General features: G+C 41.5%; 1 protein-coding gene across 2 annotated transcripts in view; it reads right to left on the minus strand.

Moving 5' to 3' along the window:
- NYAP2 (neuronal tyrosine-phosphorylated phosphoinositide-3-kinase adaptor 2) overlaps positions 1 to 25,025 on the minus strand; it is a 956,845-nt gene that overhangs the window by 378,712 nt on the left and 553,108 nt on the right. For both annotated transcript variants that reach the window (XM_085634389.1, XM_085634388.1), the window contains exon 4: positions 21,205 to 22,308. In XM_085634389.1, coding sequence (XP_085490515.1) covers positions 21,205 to 22,308 — 1,104 coding nt within the window. The remainder of the gene's footprint in view (positions 1 to 21,204; positions 22,309 to 25,025) is intronic.

Genomic DNA, 25,025 nt, shown 5'->3' on the forward strand with positions numbered 1-25,025 from the left:
CCACTGGTTACAGGACACATTTCAAACCCTCATCTACATAGTTAAAGTTGTAAATACAAGAGGTAGTAAAAGTTGAAGTCTAAGAGAAATATCAAAATGTATAAATACATGAAAATAGCATTAACGAAGAACGTGGTATATGAATTCAAACCACTGTTTTAAGAAGGTGGTATGCGGAATCCTTATTTTCATGAAAATCACTGAAACACTTGCTAAGTAAAATAACATATATAGATTCCGAGATGAAACAAAAGTGCAAAGGAAAAATGATAACATTATTGAATATAAATATATCTTGTTCCTACTTAAAATGTGCTTTATAAATGTGCACAATATTCAGATAGGTAAATGTCCTCTTCAGCGGTAAATGTTAGCTTTCTTGGGACCTCCTAAATTTAAAGATCAGACATATGCAGACTAAAAGAAAACTTTTTTTCATAAAGAATTGATGTACGGCAAATGGCACCTGCAAGAGGCGTGGCATTATTTCAATTTGTGTTACTTGTGCAATTATTGAACTAAAGTATGAAAATAGTGTTTTCTCAAACTGAGCCTTTTTTCTGAGCTCTAACAATTCTTATCATATGAAGTAACTGTAGTACAGACAGATACATTATTTTGGCCAAGATCACAATATGTTTTCATGCTGAGAATGTTGGAACTCTGTATCAATGATCTGATGACAAAGAAAAATCAGAAAGCAAATGTATGCAAGAATGAAACATTAGGTGATATGTACAAAGAAGTGGCGGAGTGAGGCATTAGCCGTCATGGCTTAACACCTCACTCCACCACTTCAGAAATGAAGGCTGCACCATATTCACAAGACTATGGTGCAGCCTTGTGTTTCCAGCTTAGCGCCAACACATGCACCCTTGAACCATAGTGCAAGGGTGTCTGTGTGCAGGGGAAGATTGTCTATGTGTAGGAAGTTGTCCCTTCCTTCACATAAACAATCTTTAAATGCTGTTTTGTCACTTCTATGTGTGCTGCACACAGCACACATGAAAGTAACAACATTTCTTTTTTTTAAGATTGTTTATGTGCAGGAAGGGACACCTTCCTACACATAAAAAATCCAAGGCATTTTGCTTTTTCCATGTGTATTGCTCAAGGCAGCACACATAAAAAAGCAAAAACGAGGAGAGCATTTCTGCTTGTTTCGCCAAATTAAGACCAGGTTTTCCCTGGTCTTAATTTTGGCACTGCCTCCTATTTATGCCACCCTTGTAAATAGGGGGTAGCGTCAAATTCAATGGGTGTTGCGGTGGAACGCCCACCGCAACACCCACTGCCCGCCCCTTTCATTCTAAGCATAGCTTGAAATGGGGCCTTATTTGCCTTGTGAATAAGGCAAAACCCTTATCGCCGCAGGAACATCTTTAAAAGTGACGTTCCCATGGTGATAGTGGCTTGTACATATGCCCAATTGTTTCTTATGCAATATATAAAAATTTGCACCCTCAGCTCCATTCTAGAAAGAAATACGTTTTTTTGTGTAGTGATACGATTGTTCATAAATTCATTTTACAACGGCCACTTGACAAAGTTTCTAGTCTGTAGAAAAAACATTTTTCGTGGGCAGTGTTTACAAAAATATAAAGACAGCATTTCACATTTCACTGTGGGAGTTTACCACGAGGAACTGTAAATGCTCACATTCAATTATGTGCAGAAGACAGGAATATTTTATATCACAAAACATTTGCCAGCATTACGTGTACTGGACCCTATTTGAACACACACTACTTTGCTATCTCTGGGGATAACAGCAGGAAAATGCATGTAATTAGTAGCAATGCAGCTGGTGGGTAATATGTTGATTGTCAGAGAGGACTCTTGCATAGGCCACTGTGCTCTACAAATAACACATTGTGTTATAAGCCCCTTAACACTAACATGACCTTCACTTAAAAATAAAACATGGAGAGAAAAGACTCATCACAGAGATATTACATAATGCCCTTACGCCCTAAAAACATCTATTTCAGAGTTAGAATGTTGTGACATTTAAATGACAAAATAGAACCTAATTACAAAAATCAACATGAAAATACACCTTGTACACCAAGGAACCCACCTAAAATACAATCTTTAAAAGATGAGATGGATGTAGCCTACCAAAAGGAGGGTAAAGAGATGTTAAATAAATAAAGAAGAGTGCAGAGACAAGTTTAAAGACAATACAAAGCAAAAATGTTCAGGAGAGATGAGATTAAAAAGTTTACCTAGATACCTCCTGCTCCATTATCCTAAAGACTAATATCCTCATTATGAGATACCTCATAATTGTGATAGTGCGGGTAACAGTATTTCCTTCCCCATTTGAAATCTAAGCTCTCTCGGACACCGCAGATATTTTTATTATAACACAGATTTCAGCTGCCCTTAACAGCCGAACTCTCAGTGTGAAAGTCCAGGAAAAATTGACAATTACATGGGGCGCTCAGAGTGACTCCTAATCAGCCAGATTATCCCACCCCCTCGGTTTCCGGTCCTCTTGGTATCAGTCATTTCTGTGGTAGCGAAATACCAGACAGTTTTCTGGGCTGCTCGTTATTGAGGATTTATTTGAATATTACGTGGTTTGCCCAAGTATGGATTAAATCAGTGATACTCAAAGTACAGCCCACGGGGCCATATACGTTCCTGCTGACCTTTACATGCGGCTCCCTGATCAACAGCATCACTGGGCTGCTGTTCTCTTGACTCAGCACTAACATTGAAAAGATGTTAAATAAACAGGCAAGCTTATATTTAAAAGTCAATTTAAGTTAAAGAAAGGAAGTAACTAGGTTGTCCTACACCACTAAACCCTAGGAATACCTTAATTTTCAGAGCCAACTTGCAGCAAAAGTGTACAAATATGATACGGTCTCTCAAAATTCAAACAATGTGTATTTCATGAACATGCAGAACCATTTCACCTTAGTACATCACATATCAGTACATTGAGAACAATTTTTTTAAGTGATAGTTTTCAAATGTATCCCACCCCCACACACACCGATCGTCGCCAGTTTGTTATGAAGATCGTAAGCAGGATTGGTATTGATAAAAGGATTTATTGATAATACATTTAATTTACAGGAACAGGCGAGTGCCAGGGACACGACTCCACTCTCCAGCCCAGATCCTCTCTTCTCCTCCACTCTAGAACTCTCGCACCACAAACCTCCAACAATGACATATAAGCATTCTACTTCATATCACACCCACGAACTATAAGACATCACAATACTATATATACACTACACACTCTAACAACAATGCCAATAGTGAATTAAGAGGCAGGTCAGTTGTTTTGGGCACTCCTAGGGTGGCATGAGTTCCTATTACACATGAACAACATTATAGTTTATTAAAATCAAACACAGGAGAAGGTTTTGTACAATGCACATCCTGAAATCATGTATTTCAAGGTCCTTCTATATGTGATGATGAAGAAAAGAAGAGAAAGTGAAAAAAACAATTGCTTAGGATCACACAAGGTGGTAAAGTGGGGATTTTACATTGAGCAATTGAGCCCCTAGATGCATATGCTTCACTTCCCCTATACCCGCCTTAGTACCTCCACCCCCCCAGGACCGCCACCCTACACGCATTCATGCGGCCCTCGGTCACATCACAGACCAAACTTTGTGCCCCTTGGGAAAATGTTTGCGACTACCCATGAATAAAATCAGTGCTTCAAGACTGTACCCAGCAAATAAGACTGAGTCCATTTACTTTGTGAACTCAAAGAATACCATGTGTGGTCCCCAACAATCATCACGATCTCCTTGCACCCTGTAGCTGATGTCATTGACTGTTTCAAGATGCCATTTCAAACCTAAGCTGACGATACACCGATTTTGGTGACAGCGTAGGCATTACTTTATGTCTTACTCGTACAGCAATGGATGAATCAATAGCTCAAAATGGAAATCTTTCTCTTTTAGTACAGTTAAACCACTCTATTCACCTTTCCAGTGACCTGAAAGCTGGTGGATCCTGGTAATCATGCTTTCAAATTATGGTTACATTTGACCCTGGACTCTGGCTCTCTCCACAAGTGAATTATGTTGCACAGCTACACACCGTCACCTCCATATGCTTAGCCGAGTCACACCAGGGCTAATAATACCACACTTACTATACATAGATATATACGAAGCCAGAAGTGTTTACATCCACTTCAGCCTGTTCTAAACAGCAAGACTGGTGTTCACGTGGAACAGTTAAAATACACCTCTCCTGCCTTCCACGCCTTCCACTGGCTTCCTATTAAACAGATGGCAACCTTCTAGATGGTTTGTATTACCCAGAAAACATATTGGCCTCGAGATCAGAAACACTTGTGTAAAATATTGCACAATTATAGTTCATCCCACAACTTGTGATCACCGTCCAATACCAGGATCAGGCCTGCTTCTTCCAAGAAGTGTACTGATGGCGAAACCATGTAAACACACTGCACAAAGTCCTGGTGCAGCCACAGCCCGCCATTAGCCCTTGGACAACAGCAAATTTAGATGGGAAATGAAGGCTTTCCTGTTCCATCAGGCTGTCCCTGAGCTTAATCCAGGATCAACTGGCTATCCGATTAAGACTGTGAACTCGATCCCTAGGCGACTTATTAGTTTCTACTAAGCCAGTGGAAATATCTTCTGATTGCAGCACTGGAAATTACGTTTACATCTCAGTTTGACTGCTGCTCTCTTCTTAAGGGTGGAGTTATGTCTGGGCTCTGTGGATGCTGTAGTGTCCTGCTGGACACGTTCTAGTGTTTTGCTCTGTGTTACACTCACACTAACACCCACCCATCACAGGAGTCACCAGTCAGGTGACCCTGCTAATAAAAGGGGCCGGGCGTACGTGACATGGGCCAGTTGAGTAACCATTCACGCAGTGTCTGTGTGCGTCATTCAGTAACACCACAGATGCTACCTTTCATTGCTGACTATCTTCAATGTCATTCTTTTCTCTTTCAGTGACCCTCTTACTTTTCTTGGGCAGACTGTCCTGTCCTGCAAATGGCACATGGTGCCTAAGAAATCCCCAAGGAATCAATAATGAAATCAATGGCAAATGTGAAATATGTAAATGTGATTTAGTGAAAAATGGTGTTGCTTTTCGTAAAGTTGTGCTCCACGTTGCCCAGTTTGTGCAAACAAAACATACAAAACTACAAGCACCAAAATGGAAAGAAAAAAGTGGACCAGGAGAACTAGAATCGACAAATGTAATCGCTTAATACCCATAATGTGTTACAATATCAAATAACATATGGGCCTGATTTAGATCTGGGCGGATGGAATACAAATGTGATGTATATCCCGTCCGACGTATTACGATCTCCATAGGATAGAATGGTATCGTAATATGGCGGGAGGGATATCCGTCATGTTTCTGCCAGAGTAATCCTCTCAACCAAGATACACATCAAGCCCACAGACATTTAACAGAAATGTACAGCTGTGCGTTAAAAGTAAGATACACAACGCACACTGGTACAGTCAACTTGGAACCACAACCTAACTGGGATTGTCACAAAGTCATTACACTGAGAGGATATTTCACTTACCCGCAAAGGCACTGAATAAAAAGCATATTTATGAGACACATTTCCTGCGATGCCGTGTCAAAATAATTTATGTCCAGTAAATATGCAACCACCTTGTGTTAGCCATTATTAATAGACAGACACTTATCAATGGAGTGGAGGAAACATAGGAGTTGCACTGAGCGACGTCAGTCAGTTGACTTGTTCAAAAGGGAGCTGGCGGCTGCCGTCACATTGATCACTTGTGAAAGGTTCCATGCATTTAAAAGTATTGGAACCACTGGACGGTAATCCTTGGACGTACATACAGTGTGAACTCACTATTAAGGAGCTGTATACATATCCGTCATAGAGCTCTGAGTGCCGTAAGTGGCGATTTGCTGATTTAACCCGATGTATCATGTGCACATAATATAACCAAATTGAGTAGTGCTCTTGAAGGTAACGTTCCTGTCTCAACCAAGCAGTGTGGCTAGCCGCTCCCACGTCACCCTTGCATAGGTACGTCTGCTGCTAGTGTGGACAGAACGAGGCAGTGCTGTAGAGGGTTCTCAGTCCAATTACAGTTGAACCCGAGTAGCGTTTTGGCAAGCTATTGAAACTCTATTTGCTAACAATTTGAAGTTAATAGTACACGTTGTTGTTTGTGTTCCATGTACTAAAAAACCTCTAGGGCCTCATTTATGAAAAGTGACGCATCACTGCGTGAAAACAGTGATGCGCCACTTCTCACTGCGCCCTCCCTGCGACTCCAGTGATGCGTCATATTTACAGTATGACGCATCATGTCGCAAGGAGTCACAGATACGTCAGTATTTCTGACGTATCTGTAGGCGCAAAAGTGACGCATCGCTGGAGTGTGTCACAAAAGTGACGCAACTCCAGCAATGTGTCCTTTCACATGGGGCAAGCCCCATGTGAAAGGGCCTGCGTCAGTCTTACGCCTGCTGTGAGGCAGGCGCAAGAAATTGACGCATTTGCACACTAGAAGTGGCGCAGTGAAATCTCGTAGATTTCACTGCGTCACTTCTACGACCCTTTGTTGCGTCAAAACGCCCCCCTTGCATACATTATACCTGGCGCAGGTACAATGTGGCGCAGGGGTTTACAAAGTGACGCATCTACCTAGATGCGTCACTTTGTAAATATGGCGCAACATGGCGCATGTTTTATGCCACTGGTGCGTCACAAAAAGTGACGCACCGGCGGCGCAAAAGTGACGCAGGGGCTCATAAATGAGCCCCTTAGTTTCTATCCCGAAACCAACTTCCAAGAGTAACCCACAGGGTCGGTCTGGCCATTTAGCCACTCTGGCATTTCGCCAGCAGGCAGCGGCTCGGGCGTCTTCAGACCACGATGGACGGTCATGACACAACCATGGCTCCATCTTAGTCAAGGCCTTATGTAGTATGGGGCTGGTTTAAACAGTTTTGACACATCCGCCTTTTTTTACAGTCCCGTCCTAGTGAGCCTTGACTACTGGACCTCATCGGTCCCTGAAAGCCAATGCCTAAAAAGTAGCTACTTGGCAACTCCGTAGCTTGAAGAGGCACCCTGCTCTCAAATCTTACGCATAACAGGTAAAACATGTCACAAGGATTGCTTATTTGCACTTTATCAGTGGCCTGATACAAACACATATCATAGTTTGTTTTTAATATAACACATTGACTCCAGAAATGGAAAGTTACATGTTGTGAATGACAATAATGATTGCAATTTTGGTGACTTAGGGTCCAGTTCACAAACATTTAACCTTGGGATAAGTGTAATGCATATGCTGAAGAAATATCAACTGTGATTGTAACATATGAATGATAGTTCTCATCATCAGTATCTATAATCACTTGTATGTGCATAACGATCACTGACGACGGTGAAAGTTCTGCATATTTTTTTTTCTGCAGTCATAAATATAAGTGGATGGAAACCTTACAGATTTGGTTAATTGGGTTTTTTCGACGAGTTCATCAACTTTTCATAGACACTCTCCCTTTTGCATGCACTTTAACAGGTGAATTAAGTAACTTTTTTTGTCAGTGATGATATGACCTTTGGCGTTGTTTACATTTATTTTGTTTATATTTCGAAAACTGCTGAAGAAGTCTGCCTGAATTTGCATTCAAACTGTTTTCACACATTTGCGTTTAAGTGAACATTCTCATGTACAGTGAAAGCTAAGATTTCGATCATGGTAGTTCAAGAAATCAATGAAGCTTTATGATTCTTTTTCCCAAGTGCATACCCTGAACAGCCTATAAATCTTCGTCTGCTTCCCCTGATCCGGGCATTGCTACGTGGCTAGCCTAGCCCACCCTATACCCCTTCAACCCAGTGGAAAATGTATCTTTCTCATAGATTTGAACAAAACTAGCAAATCCTAGACACTGAACCTCCTTTTTCATTATGCAGCCCTCCACCCATTAGCATTCTTCCAGTGACCAACACTACCCCATCCAACTCCCCCAAGCCATGGCAAGAGGCCCACCATTCCACCCACCAAGGCTCTCCTTCCCCTGCCAATTGGGGATCAAGACCATGACAGGGTGGTCTTGCTTCTTCCAGTCGAATCCCACCTACCTACGTACCACCCCACATCATTACCCTACTCGACAAGTCAAAATCAGAATCATGAAGACAGCATTAAAAAGACCTGTTATCAGCATTATATTCCACAAGATCAATTTACCCCATCTCGCTTAATTTCTGCCGGAAACGACTGTGCCTACCTTGTCTGAGCAAGGACATGAAAGCGACCCTTAAACAAGACCTTGAGCTTAGCCATTTGAATCAAAGATGCTTGTGCTCCTGCAGATTGCAATAACAAAATCAACATTTTAAATTCTCTGCAATTGCATGCTGTATCAATTGTCATGTCTGAAAAAATCCTTATAGAAAACTCATTCTGTGCCGAGAAAGATCTGCCTCTCATAGCCTTGTCCAAAAGTCTCTCTTTCAGCCTGAAATCTGAAAAGTTAAACAAAATAGTGCAGGGGTAGCTAGCAATCTGGGGTATCTGGGAAGGAACTCTGTGAGCGCCCCTTAATAGTCAAATCCTGTAGGACATCAGGCAGAACCTAAGAATGTATTAATGAGCCGACCAGGGCTACCATACCTGAACTTCCATCTTTCCCTTTGGGCACCCCCAACTAGCCTCAGGTTGAATAACCTAAAATGGTTTTTCTAATGTTCCTGCCTTTCAAGCAGGGACCTAATCTCCTGATCCAATCTTGTACTCAGCGAAGAAGTTATTTCAAGTTCGTCCTCACTATTAGATATCCACTGCTCTAGTTTCTAACAGAAATTTTCAAATTGCGTGAACTGATCCTCTATCTTTGCCAAGCGCTGCGTCATCTCGTTAGCAAAATAAAGTTGTTGGAGCTGCAGGCCTTTAATTTCGCCCAGAATCTCTTTAAGCAACTAGAGCACGGGGTTCGAAGCATCCAACGCCATCAACTCCTAACTCATCTTTGGTTGGTTAGCGAGCTTTATAATTCCACTCCTGGCGGTATTAGATGCCTCCGAGATCATAGTTGTGTGGCTGCAAGAGACACTTTCCTCAGCAGGGTTAGCTCCCCAGCCCCCTCACAGTACCTTCCGGAGGCCCAGCATCAGTCTTATCCCACATGAAGATCTCAACAAGTGAGCTCCTCCTTTCTAGGATCCCAGCTTGATCCAGAGAGATATCCATCCCGTCTCTGATTGGGGAAACCCCCCACTATCGATTCTAAAGCATAGATGTTCTGTGATAATCCAAGAGTCCCCATCATGTCAGGAGGATATGCACATTGTTTTTTGTTCTCAATGACCCCTGTTGCCAACTAGCCTAGGTCAAGCCAAGGATGCCCAAACAGGTCCTCAATAGGAGCCTGCAGACTGTCTGACCTTCTCATCTCAGAAGCAGGGAAATTGACATCAGACTCTCTGACCTCTTCATTGCTGGATCTAGGGGCACTCTTAGCACCTTCTCCCATATTCCCATCAATACGGGGTCCAGCCTTTTCAATAATATTAGTTGGCTGTACGATCAAATCAGAGTCCAAGCCCCCAAAGGACAAATCTGATGGCAGAGCAGCTATCCCTATGCTCCCTCGTAGAAGCCGCTACAAAAAGAAACTTGGGGCAAAGTTGGAAGTAACAAACTGCATTTGCTTCCCATTCTTCATGCTCCTCATTTTTGTTTTTAATCCTTGAGGCGGAATAGACAGTCCAAAGTCTCTTCAAGGCAAAATCAAGCAGGGTGGGCTCCTCATAAAAATTTGTACCACATCCTAGCACTTTCTCCTTTGATTATATTCAGTTTGCTGTACTCATTTACCCCTGCTAAGCATTTAGTCTCTCAGGGTGTCTAATGCAGAAACTGTGAAATTGAGAAACACGAAGCCGGTTTTCCAGCAGTCTCTTCACCACAGCAAAAAAAGAGAGCAGCTGCAATTAATCAATGTACCAAGTTTCAGTGGGTATTGCACTTGCATAGACCCTCAAGCCCTGTGACTTCATAGGATCATCTTTTACATCGTGTTTCTCAATGTTAAAGCAGAAAGCAATGAACCTTTCGCAGGTGCTCTTCCAGCACCGCCAAACTACGCAGAGATTCCAGAATGACCAATGCCTAGTGGTTACAGCAAATTACAGCCTATACATTCATCATCATTCTGGTGCAGCATTTTTATCAACATTTTTCTCTTTGTTCACTCATGGGGGACGAGGGGTGCAGGGAATAGTGAGAGAGCACTGATCTTGGCTTAGTTAAGCCCCCTCAGGAACCTTAGACGTTCAAAGACCCTCTTCTGAGGCAAACGAGCCATCCCTGGCGGCTGAGGCTAAACGCGTTGTCTCCATCCTGCTGCTCGCGTTGAACAAAAAGAGCAAGGCTGGTGGGTTACCGGAAGGGTGGTGTGCTACTCGGGTGGCATGGCACTCCTCACACTTCAAAGGGCCTTGATTTTTCTGCAAGATACTCATACTCCTTGCAACAGTATATCTACGTTTGAAATGTTCAAATCATGGGCTGCTTTAGGGGTTTTTCTCCAGTGGAAGTGGCCTACAAAGGTGTCTCTATCTATATAGGCAAAAATGTTCGGCTGCTCGTCCATATGTGGCAATCGGATTTAGATTGGAGGTGGTATTGGGTGGACTGCATGATTAACCAATCATGTGTCACATTGGTTAATATTGAGGCCCTGGTTGAAGATGATCCTGCTCCGTTTAGTAAATTATTGTTGTCACTAGTTGTTCGATGGAGAATTGATTGTCTGGGGAGATTTTAATTATTTACAACAGCCAGACCTCGACTCCTCCACTTCCATAATAATGACGCAGCTGAAACCCAGAATGGCCAAAATCCTGGGAGAAATTGGAAGGCCCTGGGGGCTGATTGCTCCTTGGAGAGTGGCTAATCCTTCAAAGAGAGAGTATACCTGTTTTTCAGCAAGATTTAAAACAGCTGCCCGTTTGCAGTACTTTTTAATTTCACCTACGGCGGTGTTTAAAGTTTGGATATGCTGTGCAATGGTTTCTCTGATCATGCTGCTCTGAAGTCAGAAATCAGCACTAGGAAGGCTGATCCCAGAAACCTGAAATGGGTATTTAATGAATGCTATTTAGAGGATGAGAATAGGGTTAGCTCATGCAGAACTGAGATAGAGAGATCTTTGGAGCAAAATTAGGGTTCAGCCACCATTGGTATAATTTGGGATGCCTTGAGTGCCTTTGCTATTTCCAGGGATATAGCTTGGTATAAGGCTTTGCAGGATGAAGAGAAAGTTTTGGAGAGCCATGTAAATAGTGAATACAGAGGGTTTTTGCAGAATAGCTTATATAGTCCTTGGGAGATGTTGGGAAAAGGGAAGGAGGCTCCGCAAGATTACTATTACGCTGAAAATTATGTGCAAAACGCAACCTATGGCCAAAAGATCTATGAAGAAAGCAATTTCGCAGGGAAGTTTTCGGCTTGGCCAGTGCAGGAGCAGGCTGCATACAATACAATTAAAGAATTTAAATGTCCCACAATGGGTAGGCAGTGCACGTCGGATGAAGATATCAACATTGCTTTATTAGATCATTTTAGTAATATCTATAATGTTCAACCAGCTGTTAATTTGTCAGATTTTGATTTTTTTAAGACTCTCTTCCCATCCCAGCTCTTTTAGAAGCAGGTAGTAGGCTGATAGACAACCCTTTTGCCATGACTAAACTAGAGGATGTAATATGTAGCTTGCATGGGGGTAAGGCTTGTGGCTCTGGCATATTCCCTGAAGAAGTTTGTGAGATTTTCTCACCATTTTGAATTCTTATTTATTGGAGGTTGTCAATTTCACACCTCCATCATTTAAGCAAGGAATACTAATTACCTAATGGAGCCCTTGGACATGTTTTCTGTTGATTAGATCCCAGCAGCAATTTTCTTATTGGATGCAGAAAAGGCGATCAACCGAGTGGTCTTTTTGCCTTTCCTGAAAAATTTCAATTCTCTCCGCAGATCATAGTCTTCACCAGAGGAATGTACTCAAACGAAGAAGCCACGTTAATTCTAAATTCTGCTGAGATAGGTTCTGTAAAAGTCTTGTAGGGAACTAGACAGGGATTCAAATCTCACAAGTGCTTTTTGCTTTCTTTATTGAGCTGCTGGTGATAGCAATTCAAAATTATTTTATGATTCAAGCACCAGTACCTGTAATGGTCAAGATTAAATTGTATGGCGATGACATCATACTGCTGCTCGCTCCTAGGGAAGAAGGTCAGAGAAGGATGCTTGATATATATATCTCACAGCTTCCCAAATGCTGGGAGGATAAGACTGATGTGATTTTGTGCAATTACACTACTGAGGCATTAGTCCCATACTTTAGAGATTTTGTTCACGCCGTCCTAAGCGGTACTTGAGGGTCTATTTTCTGAAAGATGCAAATGATCTGTATGATTTGAATTATAGACCTCTTCTGACAAAGAATAAAAATGGGTTTACTAGGTGGACATCGACTCCCCTTAAGCTGTTGGGTCGCATTGCCCTAATTAAAACTTCAACCCTCCCTTTATTCAATTTTTTATTCGCCACAGTGCCATGTACCATCCATTCTAATTTTTTTAACTAAGATTAATTCAATGATGTCTTCTTTTTTATGGAACAAAGTTAGATAAAAGATTGCACTAGGCACTTTATACAACAGTACGAAGGAAGAGGAGTTGGCCGCCCCTTGCTTCAAGATTAACTTTTCTGCACATTTTGCACAGCATACCTTTAGATTTAATAAGGTAAACCCTATATGTATCCGTCTTCAGAATGAATTTGTTGATAAAATGCTGGAAGAATGTCAAATAAGAGATTTGCCAAGACTTGTCAAATATTTAAAATGAGTGCAATATAAGTCTCTGCATAGGCCCTTCAAGAAAAATACACAGTTTTTTAAAGGTTTTCGATAATTCAGAAACACCTTGGAGTTACTCAGAATGAGAGGAAGGGGCCTTTATAGCCCCATCTACTGCAGCTAAAAGAATGGGAACAGATTTAGGAATTTGAGTGACTCCCTACAGAATGATTTATTTATTTATTTAAGCAACTTGTAAAGCGCGCAAATACCCTTGGGTGTCTCGGCGCTGAATGATAGATAGAAAACTTAGAATGAGGTATAGCCGATGGTGGCATAAGAAAAAAGTTGGTTACTGTGGTGTTACTGCTCCCTGTTTAGTGTGTTGCAAAAGATCGATTCCAAAGAACTGGTGGTCAAGAAGGAGTTGAGAGGGGAGTCTTGCATGGCCCAAGGACTAAGGACACTAGAGACCAAAGCGACAGAAGCCACCATGCCCGCAATCAGGAGAGCGCCAAGCCGGTGCTTAAAAACAGCGTTGTTGTCCCCCAGCACATGATGCGTGCCCGGATAAAGACTGGACCATGAACCAGCCAGTCTGTGCCCATCCATGCCCGAATTATGCCAGACTGGACCCTGCCTCTTGGTTCAAGGTTTTCTATTATTTCTTCTGCCCCCCCCTCCCCGGGACCACTAGCAAAATAGTAAGACCTTCTTTTAAATTTGTAATCTATAAAGTGTCTAGTCTTTTGTTTTTTAGACATAGACGTATTTCATCATGGTGAAGCGTAAATTGAACCAAGGCTATGCTGGGAAATGTCCGGGGAGTTTAACTACTACAAATAATAAATAATGAAATTGTTAATGCAGAAGTAAGACAAGCTGCGAATAAACATGGAGCCAACAAATCTTTGTGCTATGCAATAGTAGAAGCTACATGAGAGTCTTTAACTAAAAACTAATATTGAGTCTGTAAACATCTCGGTTGTAACTGAAACAAAGACAAACCCAAGTAATACCAAACAAGCATCCTGTGTCTCAAATATACCACTGTAAATAATTGAACTATCACCAAACCAAGATTTGAAATTACTGCCAGCCCAAAAAACATAGACAGCCAGAATGATCATCGAGTTCTACCTTAAAGAAGACTGCCAGGGCCTTGCGCACCAGCACTTCGTAAAAAAGTTGTGATTTAGAGGGTCTGAATAGGAAGCATGAAAAATTGTTATAAAAAAATCTGGAGAAAATGTTAAAAAGGGTTCATATTAAGTTAGATAATATAGAAAAGAAGCTCCTGACAGAAATAAGAGAAGTAAAGGAAACAGTTATAACACTCGAGAATGCTGTCAAAAGCCTATCTGGTACTATTCAGAATGAAGTCAAATCGCAAATGGATTCCAGGCCCACTATAGTGAATGTTGGTTCTAAATCAGATTTATCAGCACAAAAGGACCCAGCCCATGTGCCCCTACTAATTAGGACAAATAGTATATCCCAAACTAATGATTTCTCTGAAGGGCATCATAATATTTCTCCAAGTTCCCGGGAGGTGGCAACCATATGACAACAGGACACATGCATCCCTGGGGAGGGGCCCAATAGTCCATCGACATGCCGGAGGATGATAAATGCACAATACCAGGGTAAATATAATGCAGGAGCCATAGAGTCCGCCCCAGCCACTCTTCCTTAATTGCCCAATGCTACCCCCTACGTAATTATCTTGAAAGAATGTCCCTAAATTAGACCCATAAGCATTGAGAATTGGAAAGACCTAAAAAACAAAGTTGTCCATTAGATGTCAGATCATATCTGTAATGCTGACTTTTTGTATCATGAGATAATAATGGTAAGGCGGGTGAATTGAGTGTGACACTCGCCAAAAATAGGGAGTGGTGATTGCATTTTAGTCAACCTCCAGCACCCTGCTGTGGTAAGGTCTCTTCTGTCTGACCTTCATCAAACGCAACAGCCATGAATAGCCCTGTAGGGAAGATAACAGCTCTACCACTGGGTTTCTTTTATAAACCCCGGGGAACCGATCGACAACACTTGGGTTATTCATTGGGAGATTACTGACGCAGGCATTGCCATGATACTCCTCTCATTATTTCTAATAGATTTGCCACTCTTTCCAACCTCAGTGAACAGGATTCGCAGCAGGAGCCCACAGGGATGGAAGAGGTACACTGGGATCTGATGGTCAAGAAGAACCAACAACATGAAAGGGGCAAGAAATTAAATGTCAGCAATGCTGGAAACAGTTTGGTTATTAAACCCTGGAATGTAGCTGGAATTAAAAATAAACTAGAGAATAAAGATTGACTGAGTCTTATAAACACTACACATTTGATATGCCTACTGAAAACTTGGCAAGTGGAATGGTTTAACATTGAAGGCTTTGTCTCCATAATTACCCCTGTACTCCCCTCGATCAGTGGGTGGGTGAAGGGAGGTTTGGGAGTGTTTATTTCAACCTTAGCACTAGTAATCGTAAAACAACATATACTAAATTCCCTTACTTCCAGCTGGTACTCCTTCAAACTGATCTGAAACTAAATATCATATTCATCAGTTTTTACAACAATGTTTTTAATAACACAAGAAACATGGTAGTTGAGGACCTTGATAAGGAGCTGGAGAAATTAATAAGCAGTAAAGAAGCAAATTGTGCTTATATATGGGTGGAGGATTTTAACATCAATAAATGTCAGCATACATCTAGTGCGGAATGTGGTTACATGGACAATTTGGAGAGTGGACAGTTACATTTCCCGCACAACACAAATGGCGACACCATAAACAAAGTGATATTTAAATATAACTTAGAACTGTTGGAGCAGTGTATGAAGAAGAACAAAGCTCCATTGCCTGCCTTTCAAGTAAATGGGCACTGTTCGATCATTGAGTATATATTACTTTCAGTCAACAGAATGGAGGTGTGTTGCTTGTGGCAGAACCCTTCATTATTAGTGACCCCTCTCCCCTAATACTCACCCTTAATATTCATACCAACCAAAGGGAGGTGCCCCAAGTAGCAGCACACATTGAAACAGTAGGTACTGACAGAGTAAGCTTAAATGGGCTGGGATATATGACTCCACCCACAGCACACACTGATGTCAACATGTATTACATAAATAACAGATATCAACAATTCATGTCCTTCTTTGTATTTGTTAGGTTTATTCTCATATGTTCTTGATTAGTTCTTTTTTTTGCCTCTTTTTAGCCAACATGAAATTCGTCGCCCATAACAAGTGGCCGCGACTTCTTCAGGGCTGTTTCGTCGGTATGTTTAGTGTTATCTTTTAACCGGTTGTAACTCCCTCCCGGTTTCCCCAAATAGTTCCTTGTCTTAAATAGTTTTTCTCTCCCAATCGTATCTGTATTATCCATTATTATTTGTTGTTGTCCGTTTTACCGCCTTCCGAGTGTTTGCTCGTACTGCCTTCTGTCGTCACAGCAAGTAGTCGTGAAGACAAGGAAAATTTAACATTGTCTCCAGATTTTTTTATAACAATGTTTCATGCTCCTTATTCAGACCGTTTAAACCACGACTTTTTTAGTTAACATATTAACATGTATTTTATACAGATAATATGCATGGATTTATATATGTTCACTTAAAAACAGTTACATTTCAGTTACACCACGATAGTGTAGTATGGCAGGCACTGTATACAAGCGCTTCATAAAACAAATTATTATTTATCATTATTAATATTAATAACATCATCTTTCTCAAGCGTTTCACAAATAAGAAGTGACCATATTATTTGTTTCTAGTTTAATCCAGACACCCAAGTTTATAGAATGATTCTATTTAAGAGTATTTGTATAGCCTTTTTATCCAGTCATCTAAAGCACAGCACTGGGCGAATATAATGCTTGCACCAACAAATACCTACGTTCAATTAAGAATGGCAGTAAATAAAGTATTCTGACTGTCCCATCCTGGTCAGTTTTCTGAACATGCCACTGCTGTCGGCTGAGCCTGTGTTACAGTCTGGCCTCTGGGATGAAGCTGTTTAGTGAAGTGATACATTCTGATGTCACTACTGCTGTACAGATTTCCAGTGGCTGTTTCGTTGTGAGAGCCTGTGACGTGAATGCTTTTTTAAATTGCAGATAAAGATTGATTTACATTCTAACAAAATACCAAGAATTGTCCAACCACAGCCCTCCAGGGAGCCTTTAACTAAATTGACCAGTCATTAAAGTAGACAAAACTCTGGCTTCAGCTATTGATTTTAGTCTGATTACACTCTTCCGATAGAAGCATTTACATCTGTGAGTTTAGACCATGACAAATGTGTATTAGAACAAGTGATATAATAGCATGAGAGGCATTTGGCCTAATAATGATTTTAATCATGGCTTATTACAGGAGCCTCGTGCTCTCTATTCCACGAAGGGCACCCAGGTCTTTTCAAACTGACCTGCACCATCGATGTACGCTTTTATAATATAATCGAATATATTTGTTAAGATTTTGTGGGAACTCTTGTGTTGCACAAGGTGACACAAAGCATTGCGTTGATTTTCCTACCAATGCAAAAATCTGTTGGTGCAGCACAAAATTGCTTGAGTCTGCGAAAACAGAATACGCTATTGGAACACGGTAGAGTATTGCAGGCCAACGTATAATATCAAAAATGACACCCGAAAAGGATTAAATGCCATAGGAAAGATACAGGTCACTTTTTGTGACGCTCCGGTGCTCCACATTTACCAGGCTGCACTAAGGCCGTTTTTATGGCTTAATGCTGCCTTGTAAATATTGTTCCCTTTAACGTAGTTTTCGCTGTTAACCCCTTCGCTGCTGCGGACATTCCGCTGCAGTGCTGGGGGGGGCAGCGCGGCGGGCCTGTGCTCATGACGGAGCCGCTCCGTCATGAGCCACAGTTGAGCTGTGCTCATGACGGAACGGTTCCGTCATGACTCCGCCCATTTGCGTTGTCGCCCCGCACAGGCGGGGAAACAGCGCCGCGCAGGCGGAGCGGCCGCCGACAGGATTGTCATGACGGAACCGTTCCGTCATGAGCACACGGCAACCGTGGCTCATGACGGAACGGTTCCGTCATGAGCAGGGAAGGGGTTAAAGGGGCATGCAATGGGTGCTGCTGGGGTCGTTCCCAGCAACATCAATGGCTTTTTGACTCAGTCCCAGATTTAAGGAAAATTGTAACTCTGAGGCAGCACCAAAAATGTACGCTTCCCCAGGCGAGGCGTAAGGGAGACACAATGAGTAGAAATATCTTTATTTCTCCTCGTTTTTACTTTGTCTATGTGTGCTGCATTCTGCAGCACACATAGAAAGAGGAAAACACCTCTTGTGATTGTGTGCAGGAGGATTTCCCTTCGAGCACAAAAATAATCATCCCCGCAATGAAGGCACCGTTGCACCATGGTGCAAAGGTGCCTGTGTTGGCGCACAGCAACCCACAGTGCACCAGAGCTAGGGAAAATCACAGGAATGTGCTGTATCTGATAGATATGGCACATTCCTGCCCTTTTCTTTTGCCATAGGGCAGCACAGCAGGAAGGCCCTCCAGCAAAAACTCATAAATGAGGCCCACAATGTTGGAGCTCTCAGTGCAGACAATGAAGTGGCTAAGGCCAATAATGACTGCCATAGACCTTCTGCTCCAATGTTCCAATGTTTGTCTTCCAATTTCTCTCTCTCTCTCTCTCTCTCTCTCTCTCTCTCTCTCTCTCTATATATATATATATATATATATATATATATATTAGAATATTTTACCCTCAGTGCGTGGATTGTGCTACTACTTTTATAGCATTTTAGCCATGGGCCTTAAGAGTTGATAATGGGTCTCTCGTGTGCTATTGGAGAGAGCTTTTAACAACCATTATAGCCCTTAATAGCTGGTTATTATGCTATACAAGCTGCAACTAGGTGGACAGCAGCATTAAATCATTGATACTGGGGATGCACCTGCAACGTGTAAACGCGTGCCATTACAAGGGTGTTGTTACAATGACCGCTTTGTTACATCGCATACCATTACAATGCAAGTCGTTACAACGACTTGGTGTAGGGGGCGCTGGATGTTGGAATAGTAAAATTTACTATTCCAACTCCAGTCTGTGCAACAGTAGGAAAGATGTTGGATTTTAAATCCAACACCTTCTGCTCCCTACAGCAAGTAGTTGTAACGACTTGCGTTGCAATGGTTTGCGATGTAACATGGCGGTTGTTGTGACAACCACGTTGTAATGGCATGCGATGTATCGCATGCGATTTAAACAATGTTTTCCCATGTAAACACATAAACTGAAAAACACTAGTGCAGACATCTTGTAATCAAACTGTTCCTCCAAGCACACTACATATCAAAGTGATCCCAGTGTTAAAGGCAAGTTCGTAAAATAAAGTAAACGTGGAAGAAAAATCCTGCCTAAAAGAAGTGAGGTTTGGAGCAGCACTGCTAAATCTGAAAAATTATCCAGGAGCTATTTTCAAGGGTTTTCTGAGCCAAACAAAACAGGTCTTGGGGTACATTTACAAGGGGAGAGTGCAGCCAGAACGTCACTTTTAAAAGTGACGTTCTGCTGGTGCTATACCCCTCTCCATAATTATAAAGCAGAGTTAAGCACCTTTTGTGGCTTAACACCACCTTGTAAATGCGGCCCCTTTACACGTGTCTCTTTTTGTGAAAGGGGAGTTCAATGGGTGTTGCTGTGGACAGTCCACTGCAATACCCATTGCTTTTGATGCTAACCCAGATTTACAATGAGGTGCAAATCTGAGGCAGCACCAACAACTAATGCCATGCATGAGCAGGTGTTAGAATGATGAAACAAGGAGAAATTATTGTATTACTACTTGTTTTTGCTTTTTCATTGTGTGCTAATGACAATAATGACAATTTCCTACTTCCTTGTGTGCAGCACACATAGAAGTAACAAATCACTATTATGGATTGTTTATGTGCAGGAAGGGACACCTTCCTGCACATAAACAATCATTCCCTGCAACACAGACACCCTTACACTATACGCCTCTACATGGAAGAGCCTTAGAGTGGGGATAAGACAAACAGGAGCAAGGGGGTAGGCGGGATGGAATGAGTCCATGACTCAGAGAAAAGAGAGTGAGGAAAAATCCACTGAAATACCTGTAAAAATAGAAAGTCAGGTGTTCATCAAGAGTCAGCCAATCTAGCTCTCAGTACTGATAGAGTCAGTAATATTAGATTTAACACAATAATTTAAATAAGGCAACCATAGAAAAGTCTCGGCAAGACAAATATGGCTGTCACGTAGTGCAGAAAATTATCCCTGACTTGCAACTATGAAAACTGAGACAATTGCTGCTACTGAGGAAATATGCGAATATATATCTGAAGTAATAGATACAAAACAGGAGGTATTCTCGAAATATATGGATGACACAGAATACTGTGTACATTACTCTATGACATAAAAATTAACAAGAGGTCTGAAGTATCTAAGAAGTATTTGCAATTAATTAATACATAATTGAAGGTGCCAGAACCTCTGTTTATCTGGGAGTTAAGGATGACAAGAAGGAAAAGGAAAAGGGAGCTAACAGTAAAAGAATTATTGAGATTTGGAAACCAACATTTTATTTCCTTGCTCTCTCAGAAATCTATTTCGGTATCCCAAAGGTGGAAAGAAACATCAATCTACAATACAAAGCTTTCATATTCTCTATAGAAGAGAAATGTGCAGCTTGCGACCATGAAAGTTCATACCATGGGCATAATTCATTATTTTCTTATGCAACGCGCGGTGCACATTTGTAGTCATTTTAGGAACTTAACAGCACACAATGGACACTCCTCTGTAATTTCACTAAAGTTGCAAATCAATACATCAAGACCTAAAAACGAGAAACATCCTAAAAAAATAGTAATTTCATAACAATCAAATCTAAGGGAATGCTTTTCCAGTACTTACAATGTAAGAGTGCAAAGTAAAAATGCAACAATGTAAGCATGTGCCAGGATTAGTTAGGGGAAATGGAAAATGAGTGTAGGTTTTAGAATCCAAGAATGGTCAGCTCTGTTACTTAACCATTGCGAAATGTTACGAAGTGGTTTAAATAAATTCGTATTTAAATTCAACGCCACCCCGACATGTTTAAATCAATAATTCTGTGTGTATGCCATAAAATAATGACAATGTTGCAACAGCATGTTTGAAACATTTGATTAACAGCAAATTGAATGTTTCATTCTATCACATTATCAGCACATTTCAAGTATATTACTAATAAACATTTGTATGTATTTTCATATCATATAATTTGGAATTATGTGGTTAATAATACTGTTTGGAGAGTACATGGCTCACACTTACTCTCAGAAGGTTCTTTAGATCTCCTACCACTGGAGGATTTCCTCAGCAAACTCCGTCCTGAGGTAAAGAGGCTAGTCAATTCATCAAGAGGACTTGTGGGTGTTCTTGAACGTGAGCCAGTCTGAGAGGCGCCCTGGGTGTTTGTTGAGGCATTAACCATCTTACCTCCTTCTGGTAATGTGTTTTTGACAGAAGAATGAGGCACTGAGGGAGAACTTCTCGAGAGACTTCCTGTATGCACGGAGTCATAGGGTGGAGGTCTTTTGAGGCTCAATGGGGTCAATGACCTACCCATGCTTACAGGAGACGGAGAGGCAGAATGGCTTTTGGGGTAACCATGGGGAGACTGTGTTCTGTACAATGTCGAAGGATGTGGTGGTGAGGAGGTATGGGCCGAGGAAGTAGAGCTATGAGAAACTGCTGGCTCTTTTTCTGTTTTTTGGTGTCCCGGAGTTTGAGGTGGTACTGGTGATGGAGATGGAGATGCTCCAGCCTGTTGTTTGATGTAAGACACATTTTCCAGCACAGGAAGCTTTGCAACCTCCAACGGAGTCAATGGTGATTCATCAGAATTTGGAGAGCACTGTGCCGGAGCTGGAGGGAACACCAGCAATGGAGGTCTATGAGAAAGCAAATTTGGAAATGGTGGAGGAATGTCGCAAAGCAAGCCCTTGGGTGTAGATGGCACTGAGGACTTGGTGAATTCTAAATCAGGCACTGTTGGAGTAGCACACTGAGAAGAACAACTATGAAGGTCATACTCATATAAACTCTTTGAATCTTGAGCCAAATCATCAAATGCAGGATAGTTCATTTCCTCATAGACTGATTCGCATTGGTCATCCTCATCCTTCTTAAAGTCTCTCAGTATGTTTCCAACCATTTCTATATAAACCGGCTCCTCGTCATCCTCCGTGTCTGGAGCTGGGCTGTTGATTTGTGAAGAAGAAGCTTCTCTGGATAAAGTGCGCCTCATTGATCCGTGTTTCTGGATGTAAGTTTCATCAAATGATGTGCTGAGTTGAGTATTTGGATTTCGTTTCGGTTTGGGTGGAGGAATCTTCTTTGAGTATTCTTCACTAAAGGGCCTTTGCTTGGATGACACTGGAATATAAAAATAAAAAGAATAAATGCATTTTCAAGGAAATTTCTTATTGTTATCATTAATGTGTGACTCCATTTTCAATTAGACATCCAAAATGTTTCAAATCATGAAATCTGGATTTGCATTCATGTGGCAAGTCTTAAAATGCAAATTCTTTCCTGAAATATCATTAAATAGAATGGCCAATAAAATATTATGATGGTAATAATTCAACCAAAGAAATTGAATCTCATAGTTTTGCATGTGGAGATCTCATTTCTCTTTAAATATAGGCCCAATTATGGTGTCATGATCCAAGAGTTCAGCTCATGAGGAAATAAGTATATACCTTTTTAAAGTGCCATTTCAGCTGTAGTCTATGATAAATGTGCATTGCTTTAATGTGTAACAGACATGGGGGAAGCTACCATGCCTGCCACACTTCCTATTAAAATTCTATAGTACAGTAACTGTTCTTTATGAAGTTTGTGCTGGGTGCCAGTGCACTCACTCCCCACGATGGGCGAGAACAGTGGTTGGCTTAAAAGATGACCAGGCACTTTGCCACTCATAGCATTTCCAAGTGAGGATTGTGGTCCTCAATCTGCACCCCAATCCAGAACTTTATTGGTGTTGTTATATACTATGGATCTCCCTATTTCCATGACGCAGGTAAAGGAGGAAAGGACCTTCATGGGACACATATATTAGTACATTATGCATTCAGAATTACAGAAAGAACTGGGTTTTGAGACAAACATAACCATTTAGTGCTATAGGTCTTTTAAATGCAATGTACATAGGCACTCATTGCACTTGGTCTGGTAATCCTGAATCAGAATTACAATTTGCATGACAATTCTGTAATTTTTGCCAGGACACATTTTTCTAGGTAAAATATGGCAGAATTTGTACAGAGAAAGAACATTTGCAGGCAAAATACTGAACCGTATGATGCATGTTAAGCTTGCATTTATGTGTTTTAGTTCAATAAAGCCACTGTGCTCTGTGTAGTTGTGTACACCTGCACGCGAGCAGTAGACAAGCTATGCTGGCAGCATCCACAGACCTCAAGAGCAAAACTGTCTATGAGAGCCCATTCCTGCACCACAATGATTCCAGAGAGAGACGAGCCCTCAGCCCCACAGGGGAATGAATGCCACTTGATATAACAACTTCAAGGAATAAGGGTCATGCTCAACTTTAAAGTTTTTTTTTTAAAAAAAGCATGTTTTTTGGTTTTACCTTCTTACCATTACATTTTATTATTATCTTATTTATGTATTTGAAACCACTAATTAACCACTGTCTTCTCACCACTTGTCCCTAAAGTATGCAAAAGAACCATTAGAGACTAATACTATCTATATTTGCATTTTATCACATCACATTTTGGATATAGTGGATTTCTCATTGCGTTTAGTAATGTTTTCCTTTGTTCTAAAAAGAACAGAGAACCCTTGAAATGACTTACTACCTCCAATGTTTTCCAATTTTTTTTATGCACTGGAACCTTGATTTGCATGCTTTACAAGCTCTCACCCACGTCATGATACTCCAACAGAAAATATACACAGTTTCTTTTTCTGTCGCATGTTCTCCAGATCAGTGCCTTCTAGGACAGTGCAGGGTGAAACAGAAGCTCTAGAATCGAATGGCTGTGGTCAACATTCACCAGGATATTATTTGTGGGGTTCCAAATGACAATCAGTCAATGCACATAATGATAGGGATGCACCAGATTCAGCATGAGCCACATGCTGAGATGCTAGGTCTTAGGTATGGATGAAGGGGCCATGGTGTCCTCCTTCTGTTTCCTTTTCTACCAAAGGATGTGACCTAGTAAAGTGGCTCAATTTTTAGCCTAAGGATCTGAGTTTCAGTCCTGCCATAGGCACTGGACAGAAACATGTCATTCTTGACAAATCACTTTGGGCTTATTTAGTTTCAATCACATCAGAACCTGTTCCAGTTCTTGTCCGCACAAATTAAGCAATCTACTTAGGGGTTATTTTAGGTTATTTACAAACAACTGTAATGATTAGTCATAAACCTATGAGCATTATATGGAAGATATAGGGATTTTATTTCCCTGTACTTTTAATGATATTTATATTAGTAGTTGAGGATACATAGTTGTAATTTGAAGGTAACTCTGGTCCTTCCATTGTTTGTGGACAACAGCAGCTACCAACAGGTGCCCTAAGAGATTTTCAATTTGCTAGCCCTAGAGAACCTCAAACTATGGGCTAGCGATCAACTTCTATGACCCAAAACAGCAGGATTTAACTCAAAATAATTGCACTGCCAGTGTGCCATCTGCATACAATCATGCCGGAGAGAGCTTTATGTATGCATGTATACATCCAGGCCCCCGCAGCTTCACCCCCGCAGCCTGGAACCCGACCACTCCTCTCCGCATCTTCAGCCTCCCGCGAGGGTGGCCTTTAATCCCACGATGCTGGCTGCTGCCCGTAGTATGTCCTCCGTCCCTGGAGTGAGGCCCCGTCGTCCTGGCCTGCTTGCCCATCTCCGCTCTCCCGTGGCCCTGACTCAAGCCTGTTTTCAGTTTTTTCTCCCAGGGGGCGGCCTCTCCCCTCCGCAGCCTGGAGCGTGGAGTGCTTCAGGCGGCCCTGAACAAGGCCTGTTTTCTATTCCTATAGTCCTATATGCCACTGGGGGCAGCCCACGTGAGCCGTCCTCCCCAGCCACAGCCTAATCATATGCCTGAGCTATC

Source organism: Triturus cristatus, chromosome 11 (genome assembly GCF_964204655.1).
Source record: "Triturus cristatus chromosome 11, aTriCri1.1, whole genome shotgun sequence".
Taxonomy (NCBI): domain Eukaryota; kingdom Metazoa; phylum Chordata; class Amphibia; order Caudata; family Salamandridae; genus Triturus; species Triturus cristatus.